The following is a 15,518-nucleotide window of genomic DNA, read 5'->3' as shown; positions in this document are numbered from 1 at the left end:
GGAACAGGGTAGCATCTGGAACACCATATTCCTCTTGTAGTACCCACAGGCTCCCAGGTCAAAAGGAGTGTACTATCTAGGGAACAGGGTAGCATCTGGAACACCATATTCCTCTTGTAGTACCCACAGGCTCCCAGGTCAAAAGGAGTGTACTATCTAGGGAACAGGGTAGCATCTGGAACACCATATTCCTCTTGTAGTACCCACAGGCTCCCAGGTCAAAGGAGTGTACTATCTAGGGAACAGGGTAGCATCTGGAACACCATATTCCTCTTGTAGTACCCACAGGCTCCCAGGTCAAAAGGAGTGTACTATCTAGGGAACAGGGTAGCATCTGGAACACCATATTCCTCTTGTAGTACCCACAGGCTCCCAGGTCAAAAGGAGTGTACTATCTAGGGAACAGGGTAGCATCTGGAACACCATATTCCTCTTGTAGTACCCACAGGCTCCCAGGTCAAAAGGAGTGTACTATCTAGGGAACAGGGTAGCATCTGGAACACCATATTCCTCTTGTAGTACCCACAGGCTCCCAGGTCAAAAGGAGTGTACTATCTAGGGAACAGGGTAGCATCTGGAACACCATATTCCTCTTGTAGTACCCACAGGCCCCAGGTCAAAAGGAGTGTACTATCTAGGGAACAGCCTGGAACACCATATTCCTCTTGTAGTACCCACAGAGAAAATGGGCCTGCCTGGAATCTGATCCATTATTGACAACACAGTGAATGTTCCATAGCTCAGAAGGAGTGGTGTGGGTCGAGTGGAGACGGAACAGAGCCTAATGGAACAACTGAATGACTGTGTAATTAACGTCACATAATCACAACAATGAACAATGACACAGACACATCCAGCCGTTGACAGCGTGAGGGGAATTACATGCTTTATTCATAATGTGATACTCCTTACCCTCTGGATTACTCATAATCACGTCTCTCCTCCTCTCCTTTCTACTTCATCTCCTCCCTTGTCCTCCCTCTCTCCTCCTCTCATCCTCCCTCGTCCTCCCTCCCCCTCTCCTCCCTCCCTTGTCCTCCCCCTCTCCTCCCTTGTCCTCCCCCTCTCCTCCCTCCCTTGTCCTCCCTCTCTCCTCCCACTGTCCTCCCTGTCCTCCCTTCCTTTGTCTTCCCTCTTTCCTCCCTTGTCCTCCCTCTCTCCTTCCTCCTCTGTCCTCCTCTGTCCTCCTCTCTCCTCCCTCCCTCCCTCCTCCCTCCCTTGTCTTCCCTCTCTCCTCCCTCCCTTGTCCTCCCTCTCTCCCCTCCCTCCCTCCTGCCTCCCTCTCTCCCTCCCTCGTCCTCCCTCTCTCCTCCCTCCCTTGTGTTCCCTCTCTCCTCTCCCTCCCTTGTCTTCCCTCTCTCCTCCCTCCCTTGTCTTCCCTCTCTCCTCCCTCCCTTGTCTTCCCCCTCTCCTCCCTTGTCCTCCCTCTCTCCTCCCTCCCTTGTCTTCCCCCTCTCCTCCCTTGTCCTCCATCTCTCCTCCCTCCCTTGTCTTCCCCCTCTCCTCCCTCCCTTGTCCTCCCTCTGTCCTCCCTTGTCCTCCCTCTCTCCTCCCTCCTCCTCTCATCCTCACCCTCTCCTCCCTCCCTTGTCCTCCCTCTCCCCCCCCCTCCTCCCTCCCTCCCTCTCTCCTCCCTTGTCCTCCCTCTCTCCACCCTCCCTTGTCCTCACTCTCTCCTCCCTTGTCCTCCCTCTCTCCTCCCTCCCTTGTCTTCCCTCTCTCCTCCCTCTCGTCCTCCCTCTCGTCCTCCCTCTCTCCTCCCTCGTCTTCCCTCTCGTCTTCCCTCTCGTCTTCCCTCTCGTCCTCCCTCTCGTCCTCCCTCTCGTCCTCCCTCTCTCTCTCCTCCCCTGTCCTCCCGCTCTCCTCCCCTGTCCTCCCTTCTCCCTGTCCTCCCTCTCTCCCTTCTCCCTGTCCTCTCTTCCACACTTTTCTTTGTTTCTCCTCTGTCTGTCCATTTCTCATTCTCTAGGTCCTCACACGTTCACTCTCCCTAAGACAGACCATTTCTGTGTTCAGTCTGTGTGTGTGTGTGCGTATAAACAGCCCATTTCTACAGTGAGTTTCAGTCTCTCTCCAGGGGTAACTAAAGCCGTGTTCACACTGCAGGCATTAAATGCTCAAATCCGTTCTGGGATACCGACTGTCCAAACACCATGTTACAACCCACCAAAATCAGACGTGTGTGTGTTCACGCAGCAGTCATTGGTTGACATGGCTACGCTAGTTGTCATAGTAACGGCAGGCGTGCGAGCGGTGGTGGAGGCTGATTGGTGGTGGTGCTCGTGCTTCCTATCACTCAGAAGTTATGTAACAAGCTACGGTGACAACCACGCCTGCCGTTACCATGACAACAACCTGCCATGTTTCCTCGTTGAACGTTCAGAAGCAGTGTAAGAACACTTAAAGCCTCAAAGGAAAATATGAGTCTTCTCTGGCTAGCCAGCCACAGTAGTCCGCCAGCCAGCCACAGCAGTCCGCCAGCCAGCCACAGCAGTCCACTAGCTAGCCACAGCAGTCCACTAGCCAGCCACAGCAGTCCACTAGCTAGCCACAGCAGTCCGCCAGCCAGCCACAGCAGTCCACTAGCTAGCCACAGCAGTCCAGTAGCTACCACAGCTAGCCAGCCAGCCAGCCACAGTAGTCCACTAGCTAGCCAGCCAGCCGCAGTAGTCCACTAGCTAGCCAGCCAGCCAGCCGCAGTAGTCCACTAGCTAGCCAGCCAGCCGCAGTAGTCCACTAGCTAGCCAGCCGCAGCAGTCCGCTAGCCAGCCGCAGCAGTCCGCTAGCCAGCCGCAGCAGTCCGCTAGCCAGCCGCAGCAGTCCGCTAGCCAGCCGCAGCAGTCCGCTAGCCAGCCGCAGCAGTCCGCTAGCCAGCCGCAGCAGTCCACTAGCCAGCCGCAGCAGTCCGCTAGCCAGCCGCAGTAGTCCACTAGCTAGCCGCAGCAGTCCACTAGCTAGCCAGCCAGCCACAGCAGTCCACTAGCTAGCTAGCCAGCCAGCCGCAGTAGTCCAATAGCTAGCCAGCCAGCCACAGCAGTCCACTAGCTAGCCAGCCAGCCGCAGCAGTCCACCTAGCCAGCCGCAGCAGTCCACTAGCCAGCCACAGCAGTCCACTAGCCAGCCACAGCAGTCCACTAGCCAGCCACAGCAGTCCACCAGCCACAGCAGTCCACTAGCCAGCCACAGCAGTCCACTAGCCAGCCACAGCAGTCCACTAGCCAGCCACAGCAGTCCACTAGCTAGCCACAGCAGTCCACTAGCTAGCCACAGCAGTCCACTAGCTAGCCACAGCAGTCCACTAGCTAGCCACAGCAGTCCACTAGCTAGCCACAGCAGTCCACAGCAGCCACTAGCCAGCCACAGCAGTCCACAGCAGTCCACTAGCCAGCCACAGCAGTCCACTAGCCAGCCGCAGTCCACTAGCCAGCCGCAGCAGTCCACTAGCCAGCCGCAGCAGTCCACTAGCCAGCCGCAGCAGTCCAGTCCACTAGCCAGCCGCAGCAGTCCACTAGCCAGCCGCAGCAGTCCACTAGCCAGCCAGCCGCAGCAGTCCACTAGCCAGCCGCAGCAGTCCACTAGCCAGCCGCAGCAGTCCAAGCAGTCTGTTAGCCAGCCACAGCAGTCCACCTAGCCAGCCGCAGCAGTCCACCTAGCCAGCCGCAGCAGTCCACCTAGCCAGCCGCAGCAGTCCACCTAGCCAGCTGCAGCAGTCCACAGCAGTCCGTTAGCCAGCCACAGCAGTCCACTAGCCAGCCACAGCAGTCTACTAGCTAGCCGCAGCAGTCCACAGCAGTCCGCTAGCTAGCCGCAGCAGTCCACCTAGCTAGCCGCAGCAGTCCGCCAGCTAGCCACAGCAGTCCACTAGCCAGCCGCAGCAGTCCACCTAGCCAGCCACAGCAGTCCACTAGCTAGCCACAGCAGTCCACTAGCCAGCCACAGCAGTCCACTAGCTAGCCACAGCAGTCCACTAGCCAGCCACAGCAGTCCACTAGCTAGCCACAGCAGTCCACTAGCTAGCCACAGCAGTCCACTAGCTAGCCACAGCAGTCCACTAGCTAGCCACAGCAGTCCACTAGCCAGCCACAGCAGTCCACTAGCCAGCCACAGCAGTCCACTAGCTAGCCACAGCAGTCCACTAGCTAGCCACAGCAGTCCACTAGCTAGCCACAGCAGTCCACTAGCTAGCCACAGCAGTCCACTAGCCAGCCACAGCAGTCCACTAGCTAGCCACAGCAGTCCACTAGCCAGCCACAGCAGTCCACTAGCTAGCCACAGCAGTCCACTAGCCAGCCACAGCAGTCAGAGGTGGAGCTAGCCAGAGCAGTCCACTAGCTAGAAAGACAGTCCACTGAGGGGCCACAGCAGTCCACTAGCTAGCCACAGCAGTCCACTAGCTAGCCACAGCAGTCAGAGGTGGAGAGCCGAGGCAGAAATAGGGACATGACGGCAGGGCGAGGGCCGACGGCAGGGCGAGGGGCCGACGGCAGGGCGAGGGGCCGACGGCAGGGCGACAGGGCCGACGGCAGGGCGAGGGGCCGACGGCAGGGCGAGGGGCCGACGGCAGGGCGAGGGGCCGACGGCAGGGCGAGGGGCCGACGGCAGGGCGAGGGGCCGACGGCAGGGCGACAGGGCCGACGGCAGAGCGACAGGGCCGACGGTAGAGCGAGAGGCCGACGGTAGAGCGAGGGGATGACGCAGAGAGAGAGGATGACAAAGATGAAGGTGGAGAAAGAGGATGAAGGTCGAGAGGCTGAAGTAGAGGCCAGTTATCCGGTATAAATAATGTTTTGTTTCTGCATAAACCCTTAATGAGAGAACAGCCCGTCACCAGTGACAAGCTGTCAGTGTGTTTCCTCTTACCCAGGACCTCCTGTGAGGGAGGCAGACTGAGGCTGGTCTCTCCTGCAGCAGCAGCAAGAGGGACAGCGCCCCCTGTCTGCAGTGAGCGGAGGCGTTCCCTCAAACACTCCACTTCTGCCCTCAGCGCCTCCACTTCCTCCACACGCTGCTGTTTGGCCATGCTCGTAGGGTTCAGACTGAAGTGGAGGACTTTGGTTTTGACCGGATTGTAGTCTCCCTGGAGAGAGAGACGGGGGAGAGAGAGAGAGAGAGAGAGACGGGGGGGAAGAGAGAGAGAGAGGGGGAAGAGAGAGAGAGAGAGAGACGGGGAAGAGAGAGAGAGAGAGAGAAGAGGGAGAGAGAGAGAGAGACGGGGAAGAGAGAGAGACGGGGAAGAGGAGAGAGAGAGAGAGACGGGGAAGAGAGAGAGAGAGAGAGACGGGGAAGAGAGAGAGAGACGGGGAAGAGAGAGAGAGAGAGAGAGACGGGGGAAGAGAGAGAGAGACGGGAAGAGAGAGAGAGAGAGGGGGAAGAGAGAGAGAGAGAGAGACGGGGGAAGAGAGAGAGAGACGGGGAAGAGAGAGAGAGACGGGGAAGAGAGAGAGAGACGGGGAAGAAGAGAGAGAGAGAGACGGGGAAGAGAGAGAGAGACGGGGAAGAGAGAGAGAGACGGGGAAGAGAGAGAGAGAGACGGGGGAAGAGAGAGAGAGACGGGGAAGAGAGAGAGAGAGACGGGGAAGAGAGAGAGAGACGGGGGAAAGAGAGAGAGAGAGACGGGGAAGAGAGAGAGAGACGGGGAAGAGAGAGAGAGAGACGGGGGAAGAGAGAGAGAGAGACGGGGAAGAGAGAGAGAGACGGGGAAGAGAGAGAGAGACGGGGGGGAAGAGAGAGAGAGAGACGGGGAAGAAGAGAGAGAGAGAGACGGGGAAGAGAGAGAGAGAGACGGGGAAGAGAGAGAGAGAGACGGGGAAGAGAGAGAGAGAGACGGGGAAGAGAGAGAGAGAGACGGGGAAGAGAGAGAGAGAGACGGGGGAAGAGAGAGAGAGAGACGGGGGAAGAGAGAGAGAGAGGGGGAAGAGAGAGAGAGACGGGGAAGAGAGAGAGAGAGACGGGGGAAGAGAGAGAGAGAGACGGGGAAGAGAGAGAGAGAGACGGGGAAGAGAGAGAGAGAGACGGGGAGAAGAGAGAGAAGAGAGAGAGAGGGGGAAGAGAGAGAGAGAGACGGGGAAGAGAGAGAGAGAGACGGGGGAAGAGAGAGAGAGAGACGGGGAAGAGAGAGAGAGAGACGGGGAAGAGAGAGAGAGAGACGGGGAAGAGAGAGAGAGAGACGGGGGAGAGAGAGAGAGAGACGGGGGAAGAGAGAGAGAGACGGGGAGGAGAGAGAGAGAGACGGGGGGAGGAGAGAGAGAGAGACGGGGAGGAGAGAGAGAGACGGGGAAGAGAGAGAGACGGGGAAGAGAGAGAGAGACGGGGAAGAGAGAGAGAGACGGGGAAGAGAGAGAGAGAGAGAGAGACGGGGAAGAGAGAGAGAGAGAGAGAGAGAGACGGGGAAGAGAGAGAGAGAGAGAGAGAGAGAGAGAGAGAGAGAGAGAGACGGGGAAGAGAGAGAGAGGGGGGGGAAGAGAGAGAGAGGGGAAGAGAGAGAGAGAGACGGGGAAGAGAGAGAGAGAGAGACGGGGGAAGAGAGAGAGAGAGACGGGGAAGAGAGAGAGAGAGAGACGGGGAAGAGAGAGAGAGAGAGACGGGGGAAGAGAGAGAGAGAGACGGGGGAAGAGAGAGAGAGAGAGAGAGAGAAATGCTTTAGAAACACGCCAGAACTGAATCTTACCAGGACACTGGTCATCATTTTACATTCATTTTCATGACAATTCCACATGTTGAATCAGTGTAAACAGCAACAAGCAGGAGATCTCTATCACACCACAGGACAGCAGGAGATCTCTATCACACCACGGGACAGTAGGAGATCTCTATCACACCACGAGATCTCTATCACACCACGGGACACTAGGAGATCTCTATCACACCACGGGACAATAAGAGATCTCTATCACACCACAGGACAGTAGGAGATCTCTATCACACCACGGGACAGTAAGAGATCTCTATCACACCACGGGACAATAAGAGATCTCTATCACACCACGGGACAGTACGAGATCTCCATCACACCACGGGACAGTAAGAGATCTCTATCACACCACGGGACAGTAAGAGATCTCTATCACACCACGGGACAGTAAGAGATCTCTATCACACCACGGGACACTAAGAGATCTCTATCACACCACGGGACAGTAGGAGATCTCCATCACACCACGGGACAGTAGGAGATCTCCATCACACCACGGGACAGTAGGAGATCTCCATCACACCACGGGACAGTAGGAGATCTCCATCACACCACGGGACAGTAGGAGATCTCCATCACACCACGGGACAGTAAGAGATCTCTATCACACCACGGGACAGTAAGAGATCTCTATCACACCACGGGACAGTAAGAGATCTCTATCACACCACGGGACACTAAGAGATCTCTATCACACCACGGGACAGTAGGAGATCTCCATCACACCACGGGACAGTAGGAGATCTCGATCACACCACGGGACAGTAAGAGATCTCCATCACACCACGGGACAGTAAGAGATCTCCATCACACCACGGGACAGTAGGAGATCTCCATCACACCACGGAACAGTCTTCCTGTCTCAGCCTTAACCTCCACTGTCTTCCTGGTGTCTCAGCCTTAACCTCCACTGTCTTCCTGCTGTCTCAGCCTTAACCTCCACTGTCTTCCTGGTGTCTCAGCCTTAACCTCCACTGTGTTCCTGGTGTCTCAGCCTTAACCTCCACTTCAAATAGTATTCATGTCCAGTATTGTAGGATAAACTAGGGAAGATTCTCCAAGACACAGAGACAGAGAGAGACATAGCAGAGAGAGAGAAAAGAGAAAAGAGAGAGAGAGAGAGAAAAGAGAGAGAGAGAGAGAAAAGAGAGAGAGAGAGAAAAGAGAGAGAGAGAGAGAAAAGAGAGAGAGAGAGAAAAGAGAGAGAGAGAGAAAAGAGAGAGAGAGAGAGAAAAGAGAGAGAGAGAGAGAGAAAAGAGAGAGAGAGAGAGAAAAGAGAGAGAGAGAGAGAAAAGAGAGAGAGAGAGAGAAAAGAGAGAGAGAGAGAGAAAAGAGAGAGAGAGAGAGAGAGAGAAAGAGAGAAAGAGAGAGAGAGAAAGAGAGAGAGAGAGAAAGAGAGAGAGAGAGAAAAGAGAGAAAGAGAGAAAAGAGAGAGAGAGAAGAGAGAGAGAAAAGAGAGAGAGAGAAAAGAGAGAGAGAGAGAGAGAAGAGAAAAGAGAGAGAGAGAGAAAAGAAAAGAGAGAGAGAGAGAAAGAGAGAGAGAGAGAGAGAGAAAAGAGAGAGAGAGAGAGAGAGAGAGAGAGAGAGAGAGAGAGAGAGAGAAGAAGAGAGAGAGAGAGAGAAAAGAGAGAGAAAAGAGAGAGAGAGAAAAGAGAGAGAGAGAGAAAAGAGAGAGAGAAAAAGAGAGAGAGAAAAGAGAGAGAGAAAGAGAGAGAAAAGAGAGAGAGAGAAAAGAGAGAGAGAAAAGAGAGAGAGAAAAGAGAGAGAGAGGCATAGCAGACAGAGAGAGAGGCATAGCAGACAGAGAGAGAGGCATAGCAGACAGATCTCTCCGGTTCTATAATACATGGGAGTCATTGCTTCATGGTTAATACGGTTCTGCTTTTAATCCACTTTCACAGATCTCAACGCTTAAAGTGTGGTCTCAAAATACTCCCTCACCCCCTCTCCCCCTCCTCACCCCCTCTCCCTCCTCCCCCTCTCCTCTCACCCCTCCCCTCCTCACCCCCCTCTCTCCCCCTCCCCTCACCCCCTCTCTCCCCCTCCTCACCCCCTCTCTCCCCCCTCCCTCACCTCCCTGTCCTCTCTCCCCCCTCACCCCCCTCTCTCCCCTCCCTCACCTCCCTGTCCTCTCTCTCTCCTCCTCACCCCTTCTCTCCCCCCTCCCTCACCTCCCGGTCCTCTCTCCCCCTCCCCACCCCCCCTCTCCCCCTCCCTCACCTCCCTGTCCTCCTCTCCCCCTCCTCACCCCCTCTCCCCCCTCCCTCCCTCCCTGTCCTCTATCTCTCTCCTCACCCCCTCTCTCCCCCTCCCTCACCTCCCGGTCCTCTCTCCCCCCTCCTCACCCCCTCCCCTCTCCCCCTCCCTCACCTCCCTGTCCTCTCTCCCCCTCCTCCCCCCCCTCTCACCTCCCTGTCCTCTCTCCCCCCCTCACCCCCTCCTCCTCACCCCCTCTCTCCCCCTCCTCACCCTCCTCACCCTCTCTCCCCCCTCCCTCCCCCCTGTCCTCACCCTCTCTCCCCCCTCACCCCCTGTCCTCTCCCCCTCCCTCACCCCCTGTCCTCTCCCTCCCCCCCCTCCCCCCCTGTCCTCTCTCCCCTCCCTCACCCCCTGTCCTCTCTCCCCCTCCCTCACCCCTCCCTCACCTCCCTGTCCTCTCTCCCCCTCCTCACCCCCTCTCTCCCCCCCTCCCTCACCTCCCTGTCCTCTCTCTCTCTCCTCACCCCTTCTCTCCCCCTCCCTCACCTCCCGGTCCTCTCTCCCCTCCTCACCCCCTCTCCCCCCTCCCTCACCTCCCTGTCCTCTCTCCCCCTCCTCACCCCCCTCTCCCCCCTCCCTCACCTCCCTGTCCTCTATCTCTCTCCTCACCCCCTCTCCCCCCTCCCTCACCTCCCGGTCCTCTCTCCCCCTCCTCACCCCCTCTCTCCCCTCCCTCACCTCCCTGTCCTCTCTCCCCTCCTCCCCCTCTCTCACCTCCCTGTCCTCTCTCCCCCTCCTCACCCCCTCTCTCCCCCTCCTCACCCCCTCTCTCCCCCCTCCTCACCCTCTCTCCCCCTCCCTCACCCCCTGTCCTCACCCTCTCTCCCCTCCCTCACCCCCTGTCCTCTCTCCCCTCCCTCACCCCCTGTCCTCTCTCCCCTCCCTCACCCCCTGTCCTCTCACCCCCCTCACCCCCTGTCCTCTCTCCCCTCCCTCACCCCCCAGGGCTGTCCTCTCTCCCCTCCCTCACCCCCTGTCCTCTCTCCCCTCCCTCACCCCCTGTCCTCTCCCCCTCCCTCACCCCCCTGTCCTCTATCTCTCTCCTCTTCATGTTTACAGAGGAAATGAGTCCATCTCATCTTAAAAAGGTCCAACGCAGCATTTTCTATCTCAATAATGAAATGAATTCTGGGTAACAGTTAAGAACCTTACCGTGATTATTTTAAATTAAAACTCTCAAGAAGACGCTACAAAGAGAAGTAGTCAATTTTATGCTTCTGTATTTTTGTATGTAGGTCTGTAGTGTTGAGTGTCTGTGGAACCACTCAACCACACTGACCAGGGCTGGAAGAGGACTGTCTGTGGAACCACTCAACCACACTGACCAGGGCTGGAAGAGGACTGTCTGTGGAACCACTCAACCACACTGACCAGGGCTGGAAGAGGACTGTCTGTGGAACCACTCAACCACACTGACCAGGGCTGGAAGAGGACTGTCTGTGGAACCACTCAACCACACTGACCAGGGCTGGAAGAGGACTGTCTGTGGAACCACTCAACCACACTGACCAGGGCTGGAAGAGGACTGTCTGTGGAACCACTCAACCACACTGACCAGGGCTGGAAGAGGACTGTCTGTGGAACCACTCAACCACACTGACCAGGGCTGGAAGAGGACTGTCTGTGGAACCACTCAACCACACTGACCAGGGCTGGAAGAGGACTGTCTGTGGAACCACTCAACCACACTGACCAGGGCTGGAAGAGGACTGTCTGTGGAACCACTCAACCACACTGACCAGGGCTGGAAGAGGACTGTCTGTGGAACCACTCAACCACACTGACCAGGGCTGGAAGAGGACTGTCTGTGGAACCACTCAACCACACTGACCAGGGCTGGAAGAGGACTGTCTGTGGAACCACTCAACCACACTGACCAGGGCTGGAAGAGGACTGTCCGTGGAACCACTCAACCACACTGACCAGGGCTGGAAGAGGACTGTCCGTGGAACCACTCAACCACACTGACCAGGGCTGGAAGAGGACTGTCCGTGGAACCACTCAACCACACTGACCAGGGCTGGAAGAGGACTGTCCGTGGAACCACTCAACCACACTGACCAGGGCTGGAAGAGGACTGTCCGTGGAACCACTCAACCACACTGACCAGGGCTGGAAGAGGACTGTCCGTGGAACCACTCAACCACACTGACCAGGGCTGGAAGAGGACTGTCCGTGGAACCACTCAACCACACTGACCAGGGCTGGAAGAGGACTGTCCGTGGAACCACTCAACCACACTGACCAGGGCTGGAAGAGGACTGTCCGTGGAACCACTCAACCACACTGACCAGGGCTGGAAGAGGACTGTCCGTGGAACCACTCAACCACACTGACCAGGGCTGGAAGAGGACTGTCCGTGGAACCACTCAACCACACTGACCAGGGCTGGAAGAGGACTGTCCGTGGAACCACTCAACCACACTGACCAGGGCTGGAAGAGGACTGTCCGTGGAACCACTCAACCACACTGACCAGGGCTGGAAGAGGACTGTCCGTGGAACCACTCAACCACACTGACCAGGGCTGGAAGAGGACTGTCCGTGGAACCACTCAACCACACTGACCAGGGCTGGAAGAGGACTGTCCGTGGAACCACTCAACCACACTGACCAGGGCTGGAAGAGGACTGTCCGTGGAACCACTCAACCACACTGACCAGGGCTGGAAGAGGACTGTCCGTGGAACCACTCAACCACACTGACCAGGGCTGGAAGAGGACTGTCCGTGGAACCACTCAACCACACTGACCAGGGCTGGAAGAGGACTGTCCGTGGAACCACTCAACCACACTGACCAGGGCTGGAAGAGGACTGTCTGTGGAACCACTCAACCACACTGACCAGGGCTGGAAGAGGACTGTCCGTGGAACCACTCAACCACACTGACCAGGGCTGGAAGAGGACTGTCCGTGGAACCACTCAACCACACTGACCAGGGCTGGAAGAGGACTGTCCGTGGAACCACTCAACCACACTGACCAGGGCTGGAAGAGGACTGTCCGTGGGAACCACTCAACCACACTGACCAGGGCTGGAAGAGGACTGTCCGTGGAACCACTCAACCACACTGACCAGGGCTGGAAGAGGACTGTCCGTGGAACCACTCAACCACACTGACCAGGGCTGGAAGAGGACTGTCCGTGGAACCACTCAACCACACTGACCAGGGCTGGAAGAGGACTGTCCGTGGAACCACTCAACCACACTGACCAGGGCTGGAAGAGGACTGTCCGTGGAACCACTCAACCACACTGACCAGGGCTGGAAGAGGACTGTCCGTGGAACCACTCAACCACACTGACCAGGGCTGGAAGAGGACTGTCCGTGGAACCACTCAACCACACTGACCAGGGCTGGAAGAGGACTGTCCGTGGAACCACTCAACCACACTGACCAGGGCTGGAAGAGGACTGTCCGTGGAACCACTCAACCACACTGACCAGGGCTGGAAGAGGACTGTCCGTGGAACCACTCAACCACACTGACCAGGGCTGGAAGAGGACTGTCCGTGGAACCACTCAACCACACTGACCAGGGCTGGAAGAGGACTGTCCGTGGAACCACTCAACCACACTGACCAGGGCTGGAAGAGGACTGTCTGTGGAACCACTCAACCACACTGACCAGGGCTGGAAGAGGACTGTCTGTGGAACCACTCAACCACACTGACCAGGGCTGGAAGAGGACTGAAACCGATGCCGGGACTATTTATATTGAGGAGACGGAACACTGATATATATTTCTCAAGCCAGGATTCTAGAAGGTTCCGGAACGCAGGACCGGTGTTCCGGGTCCAGTCAAGCACACGACTCTACTTCCCCCTAGTTTCTAAACTTACTATGTAAAAGCAGGACTTCCTAGTTTATCCAAGTCTGACACAGATGTAAAATAAAAACAGTGTGTAAATATTCACACACACTGTCCAACCCGTGGTACACTTGTAGATGGACAGATCAGAGGGATATTACACACACACACACACACACCCCTACCTAACCCGAGCCTGACCCATTCATGGACAGATCAGAGGGATATTACACACACACACACCTAACCCGAGCCTGACCCATTCATGGACAGATCAGAGGTTAAAAATGCCCTTCTCTTTTAAACAGGGATATTACACCCCCCCCCCCACACATACACACACACTCCTACCTAACCCGAGCCTGACCCATTCATTAACATGGACGGACAGAAAGGGGGAGAGGAGAGGAGAGGGACCGCTAAGAGGGTGAATCATCTATAATATCACAACACACTGTTCCTGTTTAGTCACTCCTATTCTAGGGAGGTCTGGACTACAATATAAAACACTGTTCCTGTTTAGTCACTCCTACTCTAGGGAGGTCTGGACTACTATATAAAACACTGTTCCTGTTTAGTCACTCCTATTCTAGGGAGGTCTGGACTACTATATAAAACACTGTTCCTGTTTAGTCACTCCTATTCTAGGGAGGTCTGGACTACTATATAAAACACTGTTCCTGTTTAGTCACTCCTATTCTAGGGAGGTCTGGACTACTATATAAAACACTGTTCCTGTTTAGTCACTCCTATTCTAGGGAGGTCTGGTCTACAATATATGAACTGAGGGAAGGAAGAAGAGACGAGGAAGAGAAGAGCGAGAGAAGGGGGATGAGGAAAGGAGAGGAGAGGGGAGGGGAGAGGAGAGAGGAGGAGAGAGAAGGGGGATGAGGAAAGGAGAGGAGAGGGGAGGGGAGAGAGGAGAGGGAGAGAGAAGGGGGATGAGGAAAGGAGAGGAGAGGGGAGGGGAGGGGAGGGGAGAGAGGAGAGGGAGAGAGAGAAGGGGGATGAGGAAAGGAGAGGGGAGAGAGGAGGAGAGGGAGAGAGAGAAGGGGGATGAGGAAAGGAGAGGGGAGAGGGGAGAGGGAGAGAGAGAAGGGGGATGAGGAAAGGAGAGGGAGAGGGAGAGAGAGAAGGGGGATGAGGAAAGGAGAGGGGAGAGGGAGAGGGGGATGAGGGAGGAGGGGAAGGGGATGAGGAAAGGAGAGGAGAGGGGAGGGAAGGGGAGAGAGGAGAGGGGAGAGAGAGAAGGGGGATGAGGAAAGCTTGATTGAGTTACTCAGGAGAGGGAGAGAGGGGAGGGTGAGAGAAGGGGGATGAGGAAAGTTTGATTGAGTTACTCAGGAGAGAGGAGGAGAGGGAGAGAGAGGAGGGTGAGTCTCTTTTCTGATAATAAGACAAAATGCCCTGAGGCTTATCAGGACGTGTGTGTGTGTGTGTGTTTGATGATGTGCCCCAGCAGTAGTAAATGAAGCCATTATCTGTTTTTACAAGGCAGACGTTCATTGGAGTGTAGAGGAGAGGAGTGTAGAGGAGAGGAGAGGAGTGTAGAGGAGAGGAGTGTAGAGGAGAGTAGAGGAGAGGAGTGTAGAGGAGAGGAGAGGAGTGTAGAGGAGAGGAGTGTAGAGGAGAGGAGGGAGGGAGGGAGAGGAGAGGAGGTAGAGGAGGGAGGGAGGAGAGGAGAGGAGAGGAGAGGAGAGGAGGTAGAGGAGGTAGAGGAGAGGAGAGGAGGTAGAGGAGAGGAGAGGAGAGGAGAGGAGAGGAGGGGAGGGAGGGAGGGAGGGAGAGGGAGGGAGGAGGGAGGGAGGGAGGGAGGGAGGGAGGGAGGGAGGGAGAGGAGAGGAGAGGAGAGGAGAGGAGAGGAGAGGAGAGGAGAGAGGAGAGGAGAGGAGAGGAGAGGAGGGAGAGGAGAGGAGAGGAGAGGAGAGGAGAGGAGAGGAGAGGAGAGGAGAGGAGAGGAGAGGAGAGGAGAGGAGAGGAGAGGAGAGGAGAGGAGAGGAGAGGAGAGGAGAGGAGAGGAGGACTGGAGTGGACTGGAGTGGACTGGAGAGGAGAGGAGAGGAGAGGATAGGATAGGAGAGGGCTGTTATCTAGTACCAGTTCAGAGGAGTGTAGAGGAGAGGAGAGTAGAGGAGAGGAGGTAGAGGAGAGGAGGTAGAGGAGAGGAGGTAGAGGAGGGAGAGGAGAGGAGGTAGAGGAGAGGAGGTAGAGGAGGTAGAGGAGGGAGTGTAGAGGAGAGGAGGTAGAGGAGAGGAGTGTAGAGGAGGGAGGGAGGGAGGGAGAGGAGTGGAGGTAGAGGAGGGAGGGAGGAGAGGAGTGTAGAGGAGAGGAGAGGAGTAGAGGAGAGGAGGTAGAGGAGAGGAGTGTAGAGGAGGTAGAGGAGAGGAGGTAGAGGAGAGGAGTGTAGAGGAGAGGAGGTAGAGGAGGTAGAGGAGAGGAGGGAGGGAGGAGAGGAGGAGAGGAGTGTAGAGGAGAGAGGAGGGAGGGAGGAGAGGAGTGTAGAGGAGAGGAGAGGAGGTAGAGGAGAGGAGAGGAGAGGAGGTAGAGGAGAGGAGAGGAGAGGAGTGTAGAGGAGAGGAGGGAGAGGAGAGGAGAGGAGAGGAGGGAGGGAGGAGAGGAGGAGAGGAGAGGAGAGGAGGTAGAGGAGAGGAGAGGGAGTGTAGAGGAGAGTAGAGGAGAGAAGTGTAGAGGAGAGGAGGAGAGGGAGGAGAGGAGAGGAGAGGAGAGGAGAGGAGGGAGGAGAGGAGAGGAGGTAGAGG

The 15,518-nt window shown here is 56.5% G+C and overlaps 1 protein-coding gene across 6 annotated transcripts in view; it reads right to left on the bottom strand.

The window, feature by feature from the left end:
• mad1l1 (mitotic arrest deficient 1 like 1) overlaps positions 1–15,518 on the bottom strand; it is a 142,787-nt gene that overhangs the window by 64,480 nt on the left and 62,789 nt on the right. For all 6 annotated transcript variants that reach the window (XR_006082597.1, XR_006082598.1, XR_006082599.1 and 3 more), the window contains one exon: positions 4,861–5,077. Coding sequence is in view for 3 of the 6 variants with exons in the window: in XM_042316982.1 (XP_042172916.1) it covers positions 4,861–5,077 (217 nt within the window). In the remaining 3 variants the exon portion in view is untranslated. The remainder of the gene's footprint in view (positions 1–4,860; positions 5,078–15,518) is intronic.

Source organism: Oncorhynchus tshawytscha, unplaced genomic scaffold (assembly GCF_018296145.1).
Source record: "Oncorhynchus tshawytscha isolate Ot180627B unplaced genomic scaffold, Otsh_v2.0 Un_contig_1009_pilon_pilon, whole genome shotgun sequence".
NCBI classification, from domain to species: Eukaryota; Metazoa; Chordata; class Actinopteri; order Salmoniformes; family Salmonidae; genus Oncorhynchus; species Oncorhynchus tshawytscha.
The sequence above is the reverse complement of the archived record's forward strand: the minus strand, read 5'-3'. Positions and strand labels throughout refer to the sequence as shown.